General features: G+C 43.4%; 1 protein-coding gene across 2 annotated transcripts in view; it reads right to left on the reverse strand.

Moving 5' to 3' along the window:
- Positions 1–25569, reverse strand: part of LOC142587969 (uncharacterized) — a 404213-nt gene that overhangs the window by 34534 nt on the left and 344110 nt on the right. For both annotated transcript variants that reach the window (XM_075699369.1, XM_075699368.1), the window contains exons 3-6: positions 22470–22515; positions 15823–15923; positions 12333–12452; positions 3219–3369 (exon numbers count right to left, since the gene is read on the reverse strand). In XM_075699369.1, coding sequence (XP_075555484.1) covers positions 3219–3369; positions 12333–12452; positions 15823–15923; positions 22470–22515 — 418 coding nt within the window. The remainder of the gene's footprint in view (positions 1–3218; positions 3370–12332; positions 12453–15822; positions 15924–22469; positions 22516–25569) is intronic.

A 25569-nucleotide genomic window follows, 5' to 3' on the forward strand; every position in this document is an offset into this window, starting at 1 on the left:
CTATGGATGAGAAGTACTTGGCTCTGTGAAGGCAATCTAAAGAGTCATCAATACGTGGCAAGAGGTAGACATCCTTGCATGTGATTTTGCTGAGGTGTCGGTAGTGGATACAACAGCACCAGCTGCCGTCCTTTTTCTTGACAAGGACAAGAGAAGATGCCCACAGACTGGAAGATATCTTGATGATGCCTTTAGTCCACATGCTAGCAACTTCTTGTAGTATAACTCGTTGTTCAGCGTGCGAAACACAGTACGGAGGGTGGCGTATAGGATTGGCGTCTTCAGTGTAAATACAATGGGTGACCACCGATGTCAGGGCTAAAGGGCGGCATTCAAGGTAAAAAATGTTGCAGTAAGTTTCCAAGAAATGGCAAATGCCACCAGCTTGTGCAGGAAGGAGGTGAGGTGCAATCATCTTGCTAAGTTCATCTGTGACTTGAGTCGGTGAATCGGAGGTGCCTGTAGAGGACGATGAAATTTTAGTGCCAAGCACTGATACCTCATAATCGCTGACAGGCGAAATGTCACCCAAAGACATGACTCTGGGAACAACTTGAGTCGGGCAGTTAAAGTTACGGTTAGGGAGCGAGGCCCGATTGCCCGTAACAGTGAGCACGGTATGGGGAATGGCCAAATTCCTTACAAGCAGTATGTCAGCAGTGGGACACAGCACATAGACGGCATCAGGAATAGATGGAAATGACATTAGAGTGACACAGGTAGTGGCCCAAGGTGACAGGCGGATGTCTTCGGGAGAGCATAACCGTGGTTGTGTGACTGATGGACTATGGCAGCCGTGTGGTAATTCAAGCTGAATAACACTAGACGCGCAGTCAAAGAGGGCTGAATGGGACGGTAAAAGGTCTAAGCCGAGTATAACGTCGTAAGGGCATTGTTCTAAAACAGCATACGAAACATTGGTTAGGTGCGCCGTGATGCTAATGCTAACGATATACATATGAAGAACGGTAGGCGATCCTCCATCGCTGATGTGGAGGGTGCGTTATGAACGGGTGTGAGGACTTTGTTCAGGCGTCAGCGCAAATGGACACTAATCATAAATATGTGCACGCCAGTGTCAGTGATTGCAGGGACACCGATGCCATCGGCTATGACGTTCATCGAGTTCTGTTTGGTTAGCAAAGTAATCAGAGGGTTTTGCAGTCCAGTCGACAATGTAGCGTCACCTCCGGGTTGAGCTGCACCGCTTAGTTTCCTGGAGATGGGAAATGGGGGTGCACTGGGGATGGTGGGCGATGAGCTTTTGGCGAGAGGGATGATGGGTGGTAGTGAATGGGACTGGTAACAGCGGAATGACAACGAGGGACTGTCCCAAGCAGCACAAGCATCCTCGTTAGGACATTGTGGCTCTATTGGAGGCTGGTAAGGACACAGGCTCTGTTTGGGGTGATAATAACTGGCGAAGGGCAGTTGCAGAGAGGAGGAGACAGTACAGTTATTACAACGGCAGGCAACATGGCTGACATGTTGGTAAAGAAAACAGAGGGGCCATGTCGTCTGTGGTTTGCCACTCGGCTGGATTTTGGTAGTGCGCAGGATACCACTGACCAGTGGATGGACAGTATTAGAAAGCTGTAAAGCGGTAATGGCACATACAGGATGAACTCCAAGATTAGCGAGTTCTTCGCATAGTTTTGCCTGCACAAATGGTACTGTAGGTAAGTTATTCTGCTCATTGGGGAGGGAGAAAAAGGCTGCAGCAGACATGGCTTCAAGTTCATGCCACAATATACATATCAAGTCATCTGAAGATGGTGGTCACGGCATTCTTGTCCTGTCGTCACAACAAAAGGATGTGGCAGCTGTGTTCAACAGATGTGCAAATGGCATTGCAATACGGTGGCTCTTGGCCTGCTCAAAGCATTGACACTCCTTTACGATATCCTGTACTGTCTTCTGATTTTTGCACATGAGCAGGTTGAAAACATCTTCAGCGATCTCCTTCAGTGCATGCCCAACCTTGTCCGACCCAGCCATATCAGTGTTGGCTTTAAAGCACAGAGCCAGCATGTCCTGGATGTGAGCGACTTCTGATTCTGTGAACATTTGGATATGAGTCGCCAGTTCTTTCTAAGCAGCGCTCTTCTGCCCGGCAGGACAGCCAAGCAAGTCCCTCAGCTTCTGCTTGCACGTGTTCCAGTCGTTAAGCTCTTCTTAATGGTTATCATTAAGCCTTTGCCGTGCCTTCTAAGCAGAACACCAAGTTGGTCAACCTAATCACCGAATCCCATTTGTTGTGGGCACTCACACGCTCACACATGGTGATCCAGTCTTCCATGTTGAGGTGGCTGGTGCCATAAAACATTCCCAGGTCCTGTGACTGAGCCAAGACAACTGTTGGGGTTGTAGATGTTGATGTGGGCCGCCCCGTTTCGGGCACCGTTTCATCCATTGCATTGTCCAGTCTGAGGCGATGACCACTGCGGAGCTCCATTGTTGCGTGTGGGTATCCCGGACCTCTCACCAATTTGCTACATTGTGGAATTCAAGGGATCACATGTGACAATGTATCTAGAAGTCATTTACAAGAAAGGCAATGATACACAAACAAGATGGCTGCCGAGGAGGATCCCACCTAAACAGATCAAATCGTCTTCTTTCATCTTTGGTGCCACTCTTAGTTGCATCACAACAATATCAATAATTCGAGACTATGCATCACTCTCTCTTAGGAATGCTATTAAATTCTTCAGAGCAGTACATTGCACTGATGTGCTACTCTAAGGTCCAGGAAGCTGCTGAATGCCTGGCCATCAAGTCAGTTGGGTGCTGTTCTCAAAACAAGTATATGTGACTTGTATTGCAGACAACTTATTAAGAGGTGTTTTATGTTTTTTGACGAGACTTCCTATATGCAACAAGGCCAAGGTGCAGGACATATAAGGTAAAGAAAACTGCCTCTATATGCCACTTCTAACCTTAAGTGATGAGTCCCAGGGACCATGTCATGGCTATCATCAATATGCACTAGAAAACCTGGAGAGAGGGTTTTCTGAAAAAATCGAGCAAAAGACCTATTACTACCTTCTTCATTTCTTTCAGTACGATGACCACTAAGGAAGGTTGCAACAAAACCCAGTCGGGACATGTGACCGCTCAGTTCCCAAGAATGGTGCGATAAGCAAGACCAGAGCTGCAGCAGCGGCAGTGGCACGACAGATGTCGTTCAGGTGATTATAATCTCCCTGGGAGCTGACCTAAAATGACGAGCGAACGGCCCGTCAGGGAACAGTTCTCGAGATGCAAGGAGTTGAGGTGCGAGCCAAGCCTCAGCGCCCGTCCGAGGACGAGCAGGGTCTGCTCACTCAGTGCTGTGCCTCTGGCATCCAGGTGCTGCAAGCAGGGAGTCTGCAGAGAACATGATGCAAAACGATAAGTGTGCATCCACTAACTATGACTGGCCATATGACACTTGTTTCACAGGCTATTTGCATGAGAATGGAATAGCTAATCTACTTCTCTTATTGCAAGCAAGTAAAGGTGACAGTGATGTTACAGAGATGACAAGTGCTCTTTTCACTGAGGCGATGCATAATATTATACTCTCAATGAATAAATTTGAAGCATGACAGTAAGACAGAGCTGACCAGGAAAGACACAAACAAGCGCTAACTTCCAGCAAAATTTTATCGAGCGAAACAGCATGATTATGTACGTGTGATCATAAAGAAGTTAGCAAGAGGAGATAGGTGGGACCACCACAGCGTACACAACCCAGCACTACCGCATCGCAGATGCAGGTATCGAGACTAAGGTATGGCGATTCCTCCTGAAGTTGGTGCAGATCTTGTGCGCTTCGAATCCTCGCTGTCACTATGATTTCTCTTGTACGCTGGCATTTAGATCAGCGCACTTGTCATTTGCTGTGCAGTATTACCGAGTTCTGAATGCTATAATGGTTGCCCTCTCTTTCTTCTTTTTTGCCCATTATTTGGCAATCCCTGCACATCTTCCTTTCATGCGTCATACTCCATTTCATAAATAGCAGGCAACGCTATCAAATCCGCAAGCTATCTCTCTTTACCAACATTCGTGACCAAAAAGATAGAGCATGCCACATAGATACACATTATGCAATTTGATGTAAAATTTATTCTCGCAGCTTTATGTTAAGACATGTCATAATTATTACATGAAGGATGTGGCCCATGTGGACCTATCACTCCTGAACCAAGTAGAGTAGCAGTTTCCGTTACCAGTGGTCACAGTGAGATGCTGTGCACTCATGACCAAAACATGATATACATCGTGTGCTGGAAGCACAAATAATAATAAATGTGCGCAAGTAATATGTGGTTTGATGTAACATTATGTCCCCAAGTTGTGGTTATAGAACTATGAAGTAAGTTATTTCACAGAGAGTGTCAGAGACAAAAACGGTTGAAGAGCAAAGTACACGATGTGGGACTTCTACGACCACACTGCTTGCGTAGCTTCTGCGGCATTGCCTTCGCAAGTATGAAACAGAGCACGCTTGTTTATAGAACATCAACTAACCCACTCCGAAAACCCTTGCTTAACTGCAAGTGAAACTTGCTTCCCAATATCCCCTGTAAAATGTCAGGCAAGCACCCTAATTCTTAACGTCTACTAAACCGCGATTGCCAATCCCATTAGGCCAGGGCATTTCCACCATCCCTGTTTCATTTTGTGTTGTCTCAGAAACGCATTCTGCATAATCACCGTATTAAACTGAAAGCCTTAAGTGGCTCATGGGTCGCAGAATCTACTGTCCAGTGTTATTTAAAAATTGACTGTTCGGCATTATGGCACCACAATTCAATGGCACCAGAATTGATGGTGCCACCACTGATGGTCGAACGCACAACCATTGATGGGAGTCAAACTCTCGACCTTTGGTGGTGCCAAATGATGCGACTGAAATTTAACGGCATCAAAATTGATGGTGCCGTCATTGATGGTCGAACCCACGACCTTTGGTGTTAATTAGGGTAAAGTTAATTAAGGCATTTGGACCCACAACCTTTGGTGGGAGTCGAACTCTCTACCTTTGCTGGTGCCAAATAACACTACCAAAATTCAATGGCACCAAAATTGACTTTGACGCCACTGATGGTTGAGCTCACGATCTTTGGTGCGAATTAAGGCAAAGTTAATTAATGCACTCAAACCCATGACCATTGGTGAGAGTTGAGCACATTACTTTTTGTGTTGACTAAGTAGAAATTAATGAAGGCACAGTTAATTAAGATAGAGTTAATTAAGGTGCTAAAACCCACAACCTTTGGTGGGAGTCGAACCCACAACCTTTGGTGGCAGAAAAGAAATAATAGGAAGTAAAAATGCATTCAAATGAAAATGTCAAGTAATATATTTAATGTCTTGTGAGCATGCAGGCTTTCGTCTTCGTGTTCTTTAGTGTATGCTAAAATGACTGTACATTTTCTTTGTCGTCGAATTTGGGTTGACAACATGAAGGAGATGTATAAACACGAAGACGGAAAGATGATCTTTTAAATCCGTGAGGACCACACCAGAAAATATGATGTTTGTTTCAAGACTGCATAGTATGTCATCAATAAGGGAATGTGTTGTGTCGGGGATATGTGTGGGACCTTTGGTAGTATAGAAAAACCATATGATTGCAATACTGTTTTATAATCACCATTGCTGTTCCCATGCAAGCCTATGTTTATTTGTCCACAAATAATTGCTTTTGTTTTGGAAGCAGCTAGATTATCTAATAAATTTTCTAACTTAAAGGGACTGACAACCGATTTTTAAGAACACAGTTCTTTATGGTGCAACACAAAGCTCACCCTCGGTAGCGCTTACATCTGCAGCGGTTACTTCCAAAAGCATGTGAATATTTTTTAAGCAGACTTTTTCTATCTGAGCAGCCTCTAAAAAAGTAAGAGTCCCTCCTCCAGCAACACTGAGAAGTGAGAGCAATGTCAATAGCCCGCCTCGCATATTGTGAAAGCCGCCCATAGTTCTGCTTTCACAGGAGTGGGTGTACTGTGGTTAATTACCTATATTTTTACATTTTCAACCACTTTTGAAAATAAAAAGCTCGTACAACAAGTTTGCGTTGTTGTACAGAGCTTTCTCATATTTGTACCACGTATTCCCCCAAGTACACGTTTGCGTCATGGCTGGCTGGCCCTCATCGTCATTCTGTCGATAGACAAGTCAAGCCAACTCATTGAAAATGAAGGCAAAGGCAGCACCAGTTTTCTACTCGCTACGAACAAAGGCCTATCTAAACAGTTTAAGTTAGAAAAATCTTATAACAGAAAAAAGTGTGCTGCATTTCAATACTAATAAAAAGACCAGGAATCACGTACACTAATAGAAGGACATGTGATAAGCCTCTTTTGCATCTTTATATTTTTGCCATGTGAGGCATCAAAGGTCATTTCTCGCAAGTTTTAATGGCGAATCAAAAATATAAATCCACATTTAATAAGAAAAAACATGGCTTGTTTTAGTCACCATGATAGGCAATCTTTCCATCACTGAGGCTATCTTGATTCATATTCTGAGCGGTTGTCTGTCCTTTTAAAGAGAAATGAGGCAATTCTAGAGCTAGGGGAAAGATGGGCTACTCCTATGTTGATACTGTTACCTAGTTCAACAAACAGAATATCACACTCTTGTGGAGCTTGACTTGTTAAACACGCGCTTAGTTTGAAATCATGATTTTCTCTTATGTACAGCAGTACACCACCTCCTCTGTTCTTTGGTGTACGACAAAGAGATGCCATCCTGTATCCTGCCGTATTCTTCTATTTTTATAGTCACTGGATGTGCTGATTGATGGGGCAAAGGAATCATTGTGAGTTTACTGGCAATAACAAGCAGGTATGCACTTTTTCCGGATAAAAATGTGGTTCCGTATTCACAAAAGAGCTCTTACGCTAGAACCATTCACAAGAGCAGTGTCAGTGAAGTTCTCATTAGACATATTGGAGTAGCCCACTGACTGATGGTAAGCTTAGCTAATAAATGCAAAGGCTTGTGAATTTGGCTCCTATAGATTCAAGATTTGCTGCTGATGGTAGTTGACAGGTGGATGTTACCGTACCTTGCTGGTAACAAGCTATACTGAGATCTTGTCAGGAGATCACGTCATGGAGGCCATGTGTGCGGCTGTATGACTTCTGGGATTGCAGCAGGTCACCTTCTAGGAGGCCACAAACGGGCAATGTAGTCTCATTGCATGCTCCTGATGTTACCGCAAGCAAAATTCAAAACATTGCTCATGCACCCTTTCATTTTTTTCCCTGCTGGACACATTTCCCCCCCATCTTTTCAATGCACTGTTTTCAGATGAGCACCATTATCATCATAATAAATATTGGTATGGGTGGAAGTAACAGGCAAAAAAAGAAAAAGGTGTGTGGATTAAGGTGCAGGACAAAAAGGACAAGGTGAAACCAGCTACTGTCGCTATAAGGTGAAGCTTGTGTGAGAGCCATCATAGCATCACATTGTAGCGACAGTGAAAAATAGAACTGCAAAAAGTGCTAGTTGAGAATTCCACTCTCCATTAGATGAACTTGCGCCCATTAAAGACAAGCAACATCAAAGCATAATGACAGCGGCGAGGATAGTCGTTGGTTGTCGAAATTTGACCTATGAGTCAAGTGCACCTGCTATTTATACATGGCTCGTTCATCCAAGTGTAATCACTAGTGCTCACGTATGTCCAAGAGTGTATGACACCATTCGAGTCGCCCGTACAATCTGATCAAATAAGGCTCTTTTGCTATAGAATCAGTGACAATGTTGCGAGAATTATGGAACATGCAAGTATGTCTTGTGCCAAGCGGTAACTTTGTAACAGCTGTCAGACAGTGAAAAATGGTCAACAACAACTACAAAAAAAATCAATCAATCTGTCAACCAGTCAATGTATCAATCTGTCAATAGCGATACTCACATACAGAAAACACTAGCATACTACCTACTTGTTTTTGTATGTTTGTTTAGTTTGTGGCATTTGCAAGCCGACTTGTATCATTTTCAGCACAGTGCTCACGGGCACGGTGGCACTGCCAGTATGCGGCACGCTAACCCGTTTGCATTCATTGTACAGCTGTCCTTCGGCCTGCTGCTTCATGCCGGGGATGGAGGCACTGCGCAAGCCGGGGCAACCAGGGCGGCGCAGGAGCTCTACGCTACCCAATGCCACGTGCTGGATCCACCGCCATACTCATCGTGGAAATTGCACCGTCAACACCGGAAGATAGCATGCTCGGAGATCTTGGCCCGTGATCTGCGTTCAGCGCCACTGCTCTCCGCTGCCTTAAATAGCCTGCCTGGGATCGACTCGGCCACTGGGCACGGTGGCACTGCCAGTATGCGGCACGCTAACCCGTTTGCATTCATTGTACAGGTGAGAAAGGATTTTGGATATTGCATCCGCTCAAGCGACCCTTTCTTGCTAGTGCTGCCGTGCCCACCGTTTTGTATCCTGGTTTTTGATGTCGCCTTGGCCTTGACAAAATTGCTGCTATTAGGTGGTGATATTGAAACTAACCCTGGCCCCGATCTAACCCAAATTTCAAAACAGCTGAAGGATATTGCAGCCGACATCAAAGATATTAAAGAAAAACGTTTAGTAGATATAGAAAACAAGCTTGACCTCCTTGCAGTCCTTGAAGATAGAGTCGAATCCTGTCAACAACAAATCGCCTGTATGAGCGAAGTAATAGACATTCTTCAACATAAAATTGACGACCTTGAAAACCGCAGTAGGCGATCTAACCTAATTATCTATGGCCTAAAGGAAAAAAACGATGAAACTAGCGAGTCGTTAGAGCAAACTGTGAACAAAGACATTATCGAAGACACCCTGGGACTAGAAAAAGTTTCCATCGAGCGTATACATAGGTTGGGGAAACGCGCCACAGATAAAACTCGACCGGTAATAATGAAGTTACTTGACTACAGACAAAAAGTGGCAATCTTAAGCCGAGGTTTCAAACTAAAAACAACTGACTACTCAATTGGTGAAGACTTCTCTAAAAGAATAAGAGACATCCGGAAAAAACTTTGGGATAGTGCAAAACCAAACCGTGAAAAAAAAGAAAAAGTATCACTTTCTTTTGACAAACTTTACATTAACAAACGCGCATATATTTGGGACGAAGAGAAGAAGGACAAAGTACCGATGCAAAAAAACGACGCAGAAACAAACCGCCGAATAACCCGCAGAGCCGCACAAGCGGCACAAGCCACACTATCAAAAGATTAACATTGATAAATGTAAACGCCCGCAGTGTCCTAAATAAAACAGAAGCCTTGGAAAGCCTTCTAGTCGATTACGAGCCCGATATTGTGGCCATCACGGAAACATGGCTATCACCCGCTATATTCGACCACGAGATTGCCCCGCCAAACTACACAATCATCCGAAAAGACCGACCTTCACGAGGTGGAGGAGTGGCATTACTGATAAAAAACTGTCTTCGCTTTGTCCTTCTTCCCGAGGTAAACAACGCTGAAGCCGTTTTCTGCAAACTTTTGTGCGACGGGACGTCAATCGTAACCGGTTGCGTTTATCGGAGCCCTTCCTCTGACAGTGCATGCCTTTCAGCAATACAAAAATATATGCAGCGTCATGTCCATCAATCCAGGATTATTCTTGCGGGCGACTTTAACCTAGCTGACATAGACTGGTCCACAATGCATCATGCGTCAGAAGCCTCCGAAGTGCTAATAGACTTAATGCTAAATTTTAACCTACATCAACTTGTCACTCGTCCTACCCGCGTTCAAGGCTCAACGAAAAATATCCTCGACCTCATATTTCTTAGCAACCATTTTACTACAAGTCAAGCACAAATAGACATTATTGAAGGAATATCTGATCACAGTATACCTATGTGTACATTCCAGCTTGATCATTGTATTACTACCCAGTCTACACTAAAAAGCTTTTTTAACTTTCATAAAGCAGATGACGCCAGCATACTAACTTATCTGTCGCATGAATTCGATTCCTTTTCAGAAAAAGCATCTTGGGAATCTACTGATGTAGATGCATTGTGGCTACATTTTAAGAGCATTGTCCTGCACTGTATAACTAATTATATTCCAATGCAAAAGAAAAAACAGCACCTTAAGAATCCATGGATCACACGCGAAATCATCCATGCTAAACGGCGCGCAAATCGGCTTCGTAAGGCAAACAAGGATAACCCAAAACCATCTACAACCTTGAAGTTAAAATCTGCAGTTATGCATCTCAAGCAGAAACTAAAAGATTCGAAACAATATTACTACAGTGTCACTCTTGCTAACTTCCTAAAAGATAACCCACAAAGATTCTGGAAACATCTGCGCAGTACCGAGCAGACAACAACCAAACTAACTGAAGAAGAAAAAAGTGCAACGGCAAACAAATATAACAATTTCTTCAAATCAGTCTTCACGGAAGACAATGGTACACTCCCCCCTCTTCCACCATCCTGTACGTCAGTGCTTGATCGGTTAATAATAACGGACGCCGGAATCCACAATCTTCTCCTCAACATTGACCCTAAGAAATCAATCGGGCCTGACGAAATTCCAAACGAATTCCTAAAAAAATATGCTGAGTGGTGCAGTAGATATCTGGGACACATTTTTCGTAAATCACTAGCAACTTCTAATCTACCACATGACTGGAAAAAGGCTAAAATAATACCGATCCACAAGAAAGGAGACAAAAATAATGTTGCCAATTTCAGACCCATATCTCTCACCAGCACTTCATGCAAAATACTAGAACACATCATTCTAAAACACATGACAGTATTTCTAGAACGTGAAAACATCCTATCGCCTCACCAGCATGGTTTTCGATCTGGCTTATCAACCATCACTCAACTAACAGAGGTAGTTCATGACCTTGCTCTTAGTATTAATAATCGTTCTCAAATTGACATGATTTTACTTGACTTATCTAAAGCTTTTGATTGCGTTAGTCACACTAAGCTAATTGCAAAAGTGGAGCATGCCATCGGGAAAGGAGAGGTTTCTGCTTGGATAACAGCTTTTCTAACACACCGCTCACAATTTGTTATGTTTGACCACATGCCATCTGATGTCGTTCCTGTCACATCTGGAGTACCACAAGGCTCGGTACTCGGGCCGCTGTTATTTCTGATCTTTATTAACGATATTACCAATAATATAGGATGCAAAATCAAACTCTTCGCGGATGACTGCGTAATATACAAAGAAATTAACAGCTATAACGACCATCTCGATCTTTCTGATTCCCTTAACACGCTGACCGAGTGGTGTTCCCAGTGGCAAATGTCTATTAACGTCAATAAATCAGTGGCAATGACAATAACAAGAAAAAAGCAACCCTCTCATTTCACCTATATCGTTAATGGCACGCCTCTTTCCATGGTTGAGCAACAGAAATATTTAGGGATAACGCTGACATCAAACCTCAATTGGGAAACACACATTACTAATATTACAACTACTGCACTACGAAAGCTATTTTATCTAAAAAGACGCCTAAAGATCGCTCCAACGAACATTAAGCTTCTGGCCTACAAAACATTTGTGAGACCTATTTTAGAATACGCTAACACAATTTGGTTTCCTTACACAGCAACTAACATAGCTAAACTTGAAGCTGTACAAAGAAAAGCCGCAAGGTTCATTCATAGCAAATATCGTTCTACCGACTCACCTTCACGTCTCTTAGCTTCCTCAGGCCTCAACACATTATCCACGAGAGCGAAACAAGCTCGACTAAAATTTCTGTTTCAAATGCTGCACCGTCACTATAAAATTGATATCACCCGGTACATTTCATATTCGCAATCTAGGATAACACGGCATCAACACGAACATACGCTAACCGAGTATTCCTTTTCTAATGACTCATTCAGGTACTCATTCTTTCCTCGAGTAATCAGAGAATGGAATGAACTTAACTCGTCATTAACAGCGACAAATTCTTTATCCCTGTTCGTTTCACAACTGGAGCTTATCACAAGAGATTATTAACGATTTCTCATCTAACAACTAACAGTGCTTAGAAAAAAAAAAAAAAAAATATGTATACACTTGTTTTTTTTCCAAATACTTCACGTTTTTGCTTTGACTATATGCCCCGGTTGTTGTTCATTTTATTCTCCTCTTTTTAGTGTTCTGTTGTATAGCTTATCTACCTTATCCTTTGTATTTTTGTTGAATATTGTTACCTTTTCATTCTTTGTGTAACTCGCACATGTATTTATGTCGGGAAAAGAAATGTTCATGCCCGTCTGCTAGGCTCTCGGCTGAGAGCGGCAGTATTGTAAAATAAATAAATAAATAAAGCCAGTCATCATCACCTTCTTGAGCATTCTTGAGCAGGCTTGCCAGCCCCGGGAGTCAATGTTGCGGTTGTGCGAGATGTTGAGCTTCCGCGCTGACTCGTAGTACTCGATCATGTCAAACACGGTAGCAGCTCCCTGGTGAGGACAGAACAAAAAGCAGTGAGTGGCAATGAAGTTCTCATAATGTGCACTGTACGTAGCAATGTACGTAGTGCGAGGTTTGTATCTTGCCGGCCATGCTGACACATAACAAAATATAACTGCAGCAGCAGCTGCAGAAAAAATAAGTTCAACTTCAAACAAATGTTTGATTGACGAAAGTTATATGAATGCTCCAAGTAGTAAAAGAGATAATATCAATGCATTGTACAGACTGTGAAGAGCAGAACTACCAAAAGCACTAGTTTAAGAGTTAACTCTTTCTTGGGCAAACTTGTGCCCAGCAAAAACAAGCAACACTGAAAGAAAGAATGGTAGCGCTGAGCAGAGTCTTTGAAATCTGATCTACAGGTCAAGCGCACTGACTATATTTATACATGACTCATACAGTCCAACTTAAGTACATTCCAGAATATGCACCACTATTTGTGTCCTGCATGTAGTTTGATTGGAGAAGATCCTTTTGCTACAAAATCAGCAACAATATTCAGGAAAGTGGCAAGCCTTGCACCGAGTGGCAACCTTGTAGGAGTGATTAGCTGGTGAAAAATGGTCACCGGAAAAAGATACACAATGTGTGTGTCTCAATGTGTGCCGGTTATTTATACACAACTCATCGTACATTGTAGTCTAATTGCTGGTGTTCGCGTATCTTCCAGAATGTCCACCACTATTCGTGTGTATTCTAGAATGCATTCTACTATTTGCATCGTGCATGCAATCTGATAGAATCAGCGACAACGGTCAGAAAACTGACCATCTAATATAGGCGTGTCTTTTACTGAGTGTTAACATTATAACAGTGGTTAGCCGGGGAAGAATAGTCCCCAGAAAAAGATAAAAAATGTGGGCGTATCAGTATATGCTTTATATAAAGAATGAGATGGCTGAATAAGTAGTGCCGTGACACGTATTCATTGCCATGGGAAACCCACTTCCCCCTTCTAGAACTCTTCTTGCATTTGTGATAAGTATATGAATTCTTGTTCAAAGTCAGGAAAGTCTTCACGATGTGATGTCACAACAATGCACAAGCACTGCAAAATTTTCAGCCATCTATGCGCAATGATTTCTCTTGTTTATATCACATTCTGCAGCCTCCATGACTAAAAAACTCAGGTGTGTCCCATTAAAAAGAAATCATACCGTGCCAAGCTTAACATAGGAGTTAACATGAAGCTATGGAGAAAATCAGGTTAAGGTAGTGCACTAGATTACTTTTTTAGAATACTTAAAATGTCAGCCTTACTGTAAGCAGAGATTTCGTTAAAGCAGGAAAGATGCGTAAATAAACATTGGGTGGTGATGCCGCATTGAGTTTCCCCCGCCAAGTTCCCATGACGTCATGGATATTGACGGTGTCTGCTGGCGTTCAGTTATAAAAGAACACACCGACATGACATCTTCTACATTCTATGTCTTGGCATGAAATGAATGTCCTACACCTTGAAATGCTAGAAAAAAGTTAGGATGGTCACCATGTTATAAACAGTCTACTGTAATCGCATTTCCAAAAACCAGTTTCAGTTTCATTTCCCAGGAGGCGTTTATGTGTCATGATGCCATACCCGGGAGGTAGTCGCTTAGGAGCAGGACATTGTCATGTTCTGACACTCACTCCGGCTCGCTAGAATGTCTGCTATGCTGCTACTCATTGTGCGGTCAAATGTAGCAGCATAATAAACCTCTGAGACTGAAGCGAGTGCTAACAACATTGCAATGCCCTTCTTCCACATCATGACGTCACAACACATAAACGTCTCCTGGGAAGCAAACCAAACCTGGTTCATGTAAAAGCTATTACAAGAGATTAATTATGACACTGTGACCGTCCTACTTTTTTCTGGTGTTTCGAGGCGCAGGACATTCATTTAACACCAAAAAATAAGAAGCAGAAGATGTCACGTCGCTACTTCTCTATTCAGCCTTTTCCCTCTATGACAAGCACAACTGGGTACAACCCATTCAGAAAATCAGGTGTGGCTGTCACATGGTGAATGAAGCAAGCAAAAGGTGGCACACAGGCTAAATTTGGTGCAACATGGGACTAGACTGGCATGACACATTATTGCCAGTTATATTCTGAAGCTAGCCTGCCCCACCCTTTTCCTACTGAAGATGATTGCACTTCCCTGAATATCCAGATTGGTAAAGAAAGGTCTCTTTCTGCACAATAGCTTTGAAATCATGCAGCACTGTCGTCCACCACACCAACAAAGGCAGGAGTTTTTATGAAAAGTGCTGCCTGCTCGTCAAAGAAAAGAAAGACTGCACTGAATTCGAGAAAAAGAAGCCAAACGCTATTTCTAACTTTGCCACTACAAAAAACATTTCCTGAGCAAAAAAGAAAAGGAAGAAGAAGGCAGGAGAGAGAGAGAGAGGGGGAGAAAAAGAATCAGCCTCACTGTACGTAATAAATGCGAAATCTGTGGCTTAACGAGGTCGTAAAAAATGAAATGGAACTGACTGACAGAAATGACGGAAATTGTGATGTAGCGGCGATTGTATATACAATATGGTATGGAGACATAGCAATCAGTTGCTTAGTGTCCACCAGTGTGCTGCCCGTGTCCAGTGTGAATACTCGCGGTGGACATCGGGTAGCTGTTTTTGTGCTTAATTCTACTCGTATTTAATTATATCTGTAAGGAAAATATGGATACCTCTGTGATTTATTGCTGTACTACTTAACAGCTTGTATTACAGATAGGCAGTTATAACATAAAGCATCACAAATTCCACAACAACTTTGCATGGCACATTACAAGCTTGGAACTTTGAAAGGCACAGAGTAGCATCAACAAACAAATGATTAATAAAATCCAGACTAAGTCCTATGCTGAGATTTAATGTCCAAACGGTATCCAAAGAATGTCCCAGGGGGGAAATCCAAAGAACCTCTCTCAGTATTTCACTTGGAACCTATTCTGGATCATCCTGGTACATCCGTACGATCACCGCAACATCCCAATAGGGACAATAGGAAGCAGGAATACTTTTCGTCTTTTCCTGCTTCCTTCCATTAGACATCCCTAGGATGCCTGTGTGTTGTCTGGGTAAAATATAGCAAAGTCCACAACACACCGATGATGATTGGGGCTGCCTTTAGAAAGGTGGCTCTTATGGGCAGAAAATGACGGGAAATTAATGACGTAACTATGACATCATGTTCACCACAGTTGGCCGTCAAATTAAAAAAAAAAAGGTTTTTGGTCATTTTCTGAGCTCTAAACTAACCATGCGAGAATGGAATGCAAAATAAGTTGATTATTTCTCTACCAATCAAAAAGTGCTGTATTGTTTCTCTTCAGCGCCCTCTAAAGAGTGAACGTCTCAAATAACTAACCTCGTCATCTAAGTGACATGCCTCCAAGCTGATGGAGTCGAACTGCATGGCCTTGAAGATGTCCTCCATGGCTTCGCATTGCCTTGCGTCAAGCTTCTCTCCTGCGGAAAGTTTCACGTACAAGCGTGAGAACCCTCAAGAGCCCCTCTCATGAACTACAACAGCACAACAAGTAAACATTGCAGAACATCTTCAACTAAAACAATGCTGCAACTTTATGTTGCAAAATCTGCAAAAAAAAAGGTCACAAAGCATGCGACATCACAGTTATAATGAATTCCACATTGTCAGTGCCAAATTCAAAAACAGATGTCTGGCTTGTGCAAGCACAGCAGTTTGAGAGAGTTGGTAACGCACGATTCAAAGTAAGTGACACATAAAAAAAATATGGACACAGGGATGAACAAGCACTTACGGAAGTGGCAAGTGTCCCTTTATATCCTTTTCTTTTTCACGTGCTATATACAATGTATGAATAAAGAAAAATGAATAAATAAATAGATTAATCTATTTCAGTCTATTTCTACAGCCAGACAGGCAAACGAATGTGTTTGGCTTTCATTTTTGTGAAACTAAAAGGACAACAGATACTTAAATATCTTCCAAATATATCTAAGAAAGCCATGCAACTGAGCTTAACATAAATGTGCATCTGTCATACTACCAGTTATATGTACACCTATCATACTACCATTTATATGTACACCTATCATTCTACCAATTATATGTACATCTATCATTCTACTAGTTATATGTACATCTATCATACTACCATTTATATGTACACCTATAATTCTACCAGTTATATGTACATCTATCATTCTACCAGTTATATGTACATCTATCATTCTACTAGTTATATGTTCATCTATGATACTAGCAGTTGTATGAACATCTATAATACAGCCAATTATATGTAGATCTATTGCTACCATTGTATGTATGTCTATGATACTTCCAGTCATATGTACACCTATCATACTTACAGTTATATGTACATCTATCATACTGTCAATTATGTGTACATTTATCATACTACCTGTTGGGGTATTCCCTAAATGTTCACCTAGTGGATAAGTTCATTTTGTCTGCTGCTGAAGTTCTGATTGGCATGGCTAGGGGACAGGTGAGAAGGAGACAGCCACCTCCAGCCAATCAGCATTTCAGCAGAAAAATGGATGTCCACTAGGCTGACACTTACAAAATACCCCCCCCCCCCGCCACCCAGTTTTATGTACATCTATCATACTACCAGTTATATGTACATCATACTGCATGGCAGCTTGCCAGTTATATGTACATCTATCTAACAGTTATATGTTACATCTGTTCTGTAGCTTTCTGAAATGTAATTGGAAGTGTGCCCCTATCTTTATTGTGCACACCTTTTTTCATCAGTGATTCCCCACCCAACCCTTCATATAGTTTTGGAATCAGCCAACTAGTCCTAATCAAATATTTATTTCATTCTTCTCCACCTATAGGCCGCTACCTCCCACCAAATGTCATGCAGAGTTGGATAACATGACCTACATATATATATATATATGTGATTGGCTGGTTTAACCTCATCTTAAATCTACCACTTTCTTGATGATAATGAATTTCCTGGCTTGACAGTTACTGCTACCCTAAGAAAATATATATCGGTGCTTTCAGAGCTACGACAGTAGTAGTAGTGTATTATTGGTATTTTATTCTTTTTATACACACTGATATTGTGGAGTAGTATACATAAATAGTACTCTGAGCAAAACATTGAAATGCATAACGTCAATGACAAAAGGCAAGCAGGGACCTCCCTGTCTTCTTGCCTTATGTTTTTTTAGGTATATACTTATTCAATCACTGAGTTCGGCGTTCAATGAACATTTCTGAAACTATATCAAGGGTAGAAAGATGGGCGAGTTGGAAAGGGTGCATACTCATTAATCAGCTTCATTAATCATTACCTTATCATAATTAATCATTATCATAACCATTATACAGCCAAAGTACTCCTTTGTTTGCGCGCTGATTAATGAGCATATATCAAGGGCCCCGCGCCGAAACTAACTGCTAAAGATCTCCGCATACCAGTAATTGAATGAAAGCATACGTGCGAAAAAAAAAGCAAAAAAAGAAAAAAAGAAAGAAGAAGATCACGAAGCGAGTACGCGCGAATTATCTCCACCACGCGGGCCGGATTTCGAGCAACGGCGTTTACCGCTAGCTAATCCGTTTAGCCGCCAAAGTGGAACGCCTAGTTCAAGGCCCGCGCGCAAAAAAAAAAAAAGAAGAAGAATATAAACAAAGGAGAACAAAAGTACATTATTTTCCGCTTGTGGGTAATAAGGTATAACCAGACACGCAGAACGACACAATGAAGGTCGATTCTAAGACTCGTAAACTCAGCGTAGTAATAATAAAGAAAAGAAGAAAAAAAAAAACAAGAAACGACATCCGCGAGGCCTCGTTGAACGACGTCGAAACGTGTGTTACATCAACCTTCGCACGCGAAATGCGAAGGTTGTGGGTTCGGCTCCCACCTGCGGCAAGTTGTTTTTTCATCCACTTTAATTTCCACTAATTTATCGTTTATGTCATTCATTAAGCACAAGTAATTTCCCCTATGTTGTCCTTGGTGTCAGTGTTTGTTGGCTTCTCATGATATGCCTAATAAAAAAAAAAAAAAATCGGGCCCCTCGGTTAACCCCCTTTCTTCTCGTTTATTACATAACGAGGGTCTCGAATCCGGCAACATTGATGCCTTCAGGTAGCATATGTGGGTTTATTGACCAGTTGCCTTCACCCATAAAAAGATCACGTTATCGTGACGCCTGCGGCAAAAACGACGTTCCACGTCCGCCGCCAAGGTCTGTGAGTGGTGGCGCTGGCTAACACTCCCAGGGTTCTACTATTACACATTAATACCCAAGTAAGTGGATGGGGAAACGCCGCCGCGGTAGCTCAATTGGTAGAGCATCGCACGCGAAATGCGAAGGTTGTGGGTTCGGCTCCCACCTGCGGCAAGTTGTTTTTTCATCCACTTTAATTTCCACTAATTTATCGTTTATTTCATTCATTAAGCACAAGTAATTTCCCCTATGTTGTCCTTGGTGTCAGTGTTTGTTGGCTTCTCATGATATCACCCGGGGAAAGCAACTATGACATTTCTTCCACAACTCTTCTCGGATGTCTGAAATTGTGACGACCAGCAGCGGTGTCCCCTCGTGCGAGTGGATTGGTTTCGCCGGGAAAGCTTTATCGCCGTCGGGAGGCATAGCTGGCACTCTGAAGCCACTGGAAGAAAAAGGTCGCGAAAATACCATTCCCACGTAGGACTGAAAAACAGACGGAGTTCATGCGGCATTAAAAAAGAAAAAGAGAGAAAGAGAGAGAGAGAGATTGCATTGCGAAAAACAAGAAACGAAAACATAATGGAAGTGGGGCGCATGCGCCTTATACATAATAAAGTTCGGTGCGCAAAAAAATTCAATAATGGCGCTTGTTACCGCTTTTCCTTTTTTCTTTCCTTGTTCTGTTTGTGTGCGCGCAATATAGTGTGTTTATGTTTATTTGTTTCTCTGCAGATACATTCATCTCGTGTCGATTGCGTCTTCTTAAAAGATGCGTGAAAGTAGTGTTCCACGGCATTTCTGCTCGTAATAATAATATTTGGGGTTTTACGTGCCAAAACCACTTTCTGATTATGAGGCACGCCGTAGTGGAGGACTCCGGAAATTTTGACCACCTGGGGTTCTTTAACGTGCACCTAAATCTAAGCACACGGGTGTTTTCGCATTTCGCCCCCATCGAAATGCGGCCGCCGTGGCCGGGATTCCATCCCGCGACCTCGTGCTCAGCAGCCCAACACCATAGCCACTGAGCAACCACGGCGGGTATTTCTGCTCGTAATCTTTTCGTTCGGACGTTTAGGTGAACACTCGAAGCGAGAACCACTTCCTACTGAATCACACCCTCCTGACAATCACACCCTACTGCGACGGATCACTTCGTAAGGTTCTCGATACTTCGCCTCGGACAGACCAACGGCGACACCAAGACGAGACACGTTCTACGGCAACGGGGTTGACGGATGACACTTGGTCGCCGACTACGACGCTGAGACCAAGGGACTCCCGTGAAAATGTGTCATACGCCACTTCTTTACGGTCGCCACTGGGCCGTACCAGGAGCCAAGACGCGCAATTAAATGGGGGCCAAGCGTGACACCCCCGTCGTCTATAGGACCCCTCTTTATCTCTGGGACAGAGAGCTGTGTGCGAGTGTACTGTGATGTGCGCTCGCCAGGAAGGTGTATAGCCTCCTGACCTGTAGCTGGTGCTACGAGAACGACCTATACTACGCTCCGTACTCCGGCCAGTACGAGTACCCCCTTGTTCTATATGCAAATAAGGTTGCCTATTCGATGTAAATGTAAAATGTAAAAGCGCTCTGTGGCGCGTGTTTCTCTTCTGTGTGTCTCGTCAATATGCTGCGCAATCCAGCCTCTAATATGCTATACCGGCACGCCCAGTCGTCAACCTTGGTGAATAAACCCCCTGTTCCGTTCCTCATCCTCTAGACCTCGTACTCTTCCCTAAATAAGCTACTCTCGTAAAGCGAAGCTCGGACGACGGTGAGGACGCGCTTAGCTTTCATGGGGCGGCCTGGTAGCGTAGCCCAGCTGCCCGTTACGAGACGCATCGGCGGCGTAGACTAGAGAGCGACGCTCTGCGTGACGCCAGACACCGAGGCCACGACTCCTGGCTCGTACGATCGATACTAATGGTACTACTAAATGTACTGGTAACACTGGTAGTAATGGTAATACTAAATTCTTGCCGACCACGCTGTAAGTGCAGAGCATTGCGGCAGACACATGAACGACGGCCAGCAGAGAAGAGGGGTGGGGGGTGAAGAAATAAGAGTAAAGGGCAACTACAGATAGGAAAGACACCGCATGCACTTATTTACAGTTGGCAACTAATTCAACAGTTCCATCAGAATACGCGTGGCACACGCATGTTGCAGTGTTCGCACCCAAGGTCCCGGAGACACACCGTCACACCGCTTTTAGAGGGATGAAGGAGCGAATTGATGGATGAGTGGATTAATCGATTCATAAATTTCAAACAATGAGTACGACAAAACAGAAAGAAAAAAAAAACACGCACACACACACGAGAATAAACACCACAGCACACAATTGCACACATGACAAAGTTCGAATCTACGAGAGAATTTTTTTGTTTATTTACTAATTTCTTTACTTTTGTGTATCCATTTATCAACACTGTTGTTTACAAGAGCACCGCCATTCGAACAAAGTAACGGAAACTGCGCGCAATAATACAGAGATGAACCATGGTTGCACAAGAACACGGGAAAACCTGTCGGAAGATCATCGTGCCAATACGGAAAAGAAAAAAAAAAGAATACTACAGGGCACACGTACTAAAAGTGTAAGCTGTTGAATTTTTCAATAGAGATTAATTCACATCTATCTATCTATCTATCTATCTATCTATCTATCTATCTATCTATCTATCTATCTATCTATCTATCTATCTATCTATCTATCTATCTATCTCGCTGTCTGTCTGCCTATTTCTCTTTCTCTCTCTCTCTCTACACACCCACTACACACACACACACACACACACACACACACACACACACACACACACATATATATATATATATATATATATATATGATAGAGTTAGTATACAAACTCCAAAAGAAAAGCTGGGCGAGAAAAGCGGCAACCGCAAAGGCATTCACACGCAGCGTGTAGGCACGGACAATGTTTCAAGTTCATTCCGTGCGTTTTTCAGAAAGATCGGATGACTATTCCGATAAATTTGGTGTAAAATTTACGGCGTCCGAAAAGGCTGCGTTTGCACCCGCCATAACTAGATGGCGCCGCCCTACCGGGGGACGGTCGGGATCGCGTTGACTGCGCGCCTCCTCTGAATCGCATCTGGTCGTCTGCGCCAGCGGACCTGCACAGTTTAACAATATGGCGGCGCCCGCGCAGTTGCCGATTTCAATGCATGGGCGCTATGGGAAGATTTTCCTTCCGAGTTGGTTATATTAACTCTATGATCTATCTATCTATCTATCTATCTATCTATCTATCTATCTATCTATCTATCTATCTATCTATCTATCTATCTGTCTGTCTGTCTGTCTGTCTGTCTGTCTGTCTGTCTAGCTCATTTCTTTCCTGCTCCTTCTGAGTGCCTCTCCTCTCCCTTCTCGTTCTCCCTTCCCCCAGCATAGGGTAGCCAACCAGACTCTTGACTGGTTAACGTCCCTGCCTTTCTTATATCTTCTCTCTCCCTCTCCGAGTGAATGCGGCATAATGTCAAGGACAATGCACGAAGTAGGACAGCGTGCATATAACTGTCCGTAATGGCAAAGGGCCAGCAAAAAAATATGAACAAATAAAAAAAAGTCGCGTTCACAAGGCAGCCGGACAACCGTTCACGGGGCTGGCTGATACTTCAGCTGGTGTCCCGCGCATCCTTGTCTTTAGCGCATGCGTCTTCCACAGGGGCTCTTAGTTTTGAGCAAACACAGTCCAGTTGTCTTGAATACTTAGCCATTCTACTACGCCTTGGGTATTCACGAGTGATCGAAGGCCGATGCATGCTCACCTTTCAAATTCAGGTCCTGTGTCCGGTCGCCCACAATGCCTATTGCCTGCGAAAACAGGGAAGAGATGGATTGGTTATGCACCGAATTATTACTCATTGCGCATGAAATGACACACGAGATCATCGTCATCACCATCTTTTATTTCCACTGCAGGACGAGCACCCCCTGGAGAAATGTGTTTATTTCGTTGCACCACCTACTAGTTCTCTGGCGTTCTCGACTGCACTGCACCCTTCCCTTTGCAGCCATTCTGTAACTATAATAGACAGCTGGTTATCTGCCCTACGAACTACATGACCAGCCACACTCAATTTCATCCTCTTGCTATCAATTGTAATTGAACTAGAACTAGACACACGGAATAGGGTAGTTTCAATCTTGAACCTCCGCGCGAAACTCCGCTTTCAAAAGAACACAAACATCAACAGGTACTGCGAAAGTTCTTTTAAGCAGAACAGAAGTCAAAACGCACTCACACACAGAAAAACTACCGCAAGTAATAAAGGGGGGAAAAAAAAGAAAAAAAAAGTGTGACGTAAGCAAACTGTAGAGGCGATGTAAACGAATATCACTGCAATTCCAGAAAGAGTCGTGAGTTCATTCTATATGGCCCAACTTTTCAATATTTTATGGATGAAATAGATTTATTTACAAGACAATTGAGGGGCGTAGAGACGAGATCGCAGGCAGTCGGGCATTTTTTTTTTTTTTACACCCGCGCAGTTCTTCCATCTCCTCTTCCCAGCTCCGCCACCCAGCGTAACAATATATATGGTTGTCTATAGCTTGCACTGTACTGCGCAAAGGAAAATTAAATGAAAAATAAAGTAGGAAAGCTAACATATTTTCGAGAACGTGTGACGTCATACTCAAAAGTATGACGTCACAAATGAGATATCCTGAAGATGAAAAAAAAAAGAATATTGCAATAAGACGAAAAAAGTACATTGTTAAAGCATATTTAAATTTTTTTTCCAACAAAATGAAAAATGCTCAAGAAGAGAGGGCGAGAGAGAAACGAGAAAGAGCGAGCACAGGCAAAACCGTCGTATTATACGGACAAATTGTGCGCACGTTCGCAACAAAGGGGAGCACGTGGTATAGAAGGCCACAATGAGCATCGGAAACTCTTCCAAAACTCGGCCAGTCAGCAAAAGAAGTACAAACTTGCGGCCTCGGCGGCACAAAGGTGGTTGCTCGGGTTCGCAGCTCGGTTTTAAATCCGTGTCAGTACGCTTTGCACCGTCAGCTAAAAGGTTGCCCAAACCCCGCAATACATGTGGGCAGCACTTCTGCCCTCAAGGACAGACGTCAGGTTTCCAGAGGCGTTCTTTCACAACTCGCAACGCATCAAAGCGGTGGCGGCCGTCGCACCCGCCGGGCAGTTTCATTAAGTGCCTCACCAGCGACCCTGCGGTGCATTCATTTCCCGACGAGAGGCAGAGAACCCACGCGGGCGCCTGGCAAACTTCATCGGGCTGATGTGCCGGACCGGTATGAGAAAAGAGGCACGTTCGCATTACCTCCCCCCCACGCAGCCTGTCCGGTTCAATTTTAACTCGCCATTTGAGAGCTGGCAGCACCGCGGAGCAATATTTGCTGGGAAGCGCCGTTCAATTACGCAGGAGAACGCTGGCTCGCCGCAACGGAGGATCGACGTGCGGCCAGCCAGGATATTCGCACTTTATGCAAAGCCGCGCAAGACAGATGCGTATAACTACAGCACCGTTGAAGCTAGAACTGGCATAATGCCTCTAGTTCGCAAAAAAGAAAGAAGAAGTGATGGATGGATGGATGTTCTCGAGTCCCAAGCTGCGGCACACTAGTGCGCGCGACAATGCAAATTAAACTGAATTGAAATAGCCCCTGCGGCGTCCAAGGACAACTACGCAGTCTGAGTGCTATCCTTCGACCTCTCCTTCAGAAGAAGAACAAATAATTAAGACAGCGTATCAAGAAAGCTCTCAGATGTTTCTTTTTTTTTTTTCGTCAAATGTACAGACAATGCATAGACCTTCCGTGTACTTGAAAACTTAAGCATTTTGTCGAAAAAGAATGTTTATAACGTTGAGCGAGCAGTCCTTTTCAGACGTCGCCGAACGACAAATGACATATAGACTATAGGTCTCACACTGCCAGATGGAGAAGTTTATATGAAAATAGAGCAGCTTACAAGGAGTCCGCAGACAGTTTGTATTGACTTAAATGAACTTTTGTGCTCCTGGTTGTTTGTATAGGGTGTCGCTCATCTTCATGACGTATTATCATTATTAATATTGTGGAAAAAACGTCGTGAATACAACTTGTTCACTAATACGAAGACGTAGTACGTATACAAAGCGCTAACGCTGGATCCCCAAGAGCCACAAAAAGGTGGCTTCCCCTCATACAGCCTCTCTTTACGGAGAAGCAAGCTTTCACACAAGCTTTTAAACGAGCTACGCACGCACGCATGCTCGGACACCGATTACGGCGCGTTGCATCATGTTATGCAGGCTACAAGTAATGCCAGCAAGGTCCGTGTGAACTCGTAGTAAGATCGCTGCGCACGTTAAGGAACCCCCAGGTGGTTAAAATCAATCCAGTACTAGCTTGAAAGACAGCAGATACGTACGTGCAGACACGCGATACGGGCCGCGCAGAAAGAGCCCGGCAATGACGATGGCTGCCCACACTCCCAGAAAAACCGACACATTCTACAGTTGCTGATTAGCGAAACAGTGGTTAACACTAAAATGGAATATTAAGCTTCACCAGTGAATTATAGGCTCCTGCAATAAGCGAAACAAGCATTTTTACCGTGAAAGGAGGCTCGCTAAGTTCGAAAAGTCGCGAAAACGAAATACAGGGGGATGACGCCCCCCCCCCCCCGAAGTTCCCTAACCAGCTCCCCTTGACGTCACAGAATTTAAAAATCATAATAATAACGTTATTTGCATCAAACACGTACATGACGCTGGAGACCAGCGGACAAAGCCACAAGCCCCCACACAAAAGTGGCCGCACAGCTACGTTATGCCATATACGCGTACATAAAACGTAGCGAGCTTACCTTAACTTCTAAACAATGCGAAGGTACACATTTAATCGCGACGGTTT

This window comes from Dermacentor variabilis, chromosome 7, assembly GCF_050947875.1.
Source record: "Dermacentor variabilis isolate Ectoservices chromosome 7, ASM5094787v1, whole genome shotgun sequence".
Taxonomy (NCBI): Eukaryota; Metazoa; Arthropoda; class Arachnida; order Ixodida; family Ixodidae; genus Dermacentor; species Dermacentor variabilis.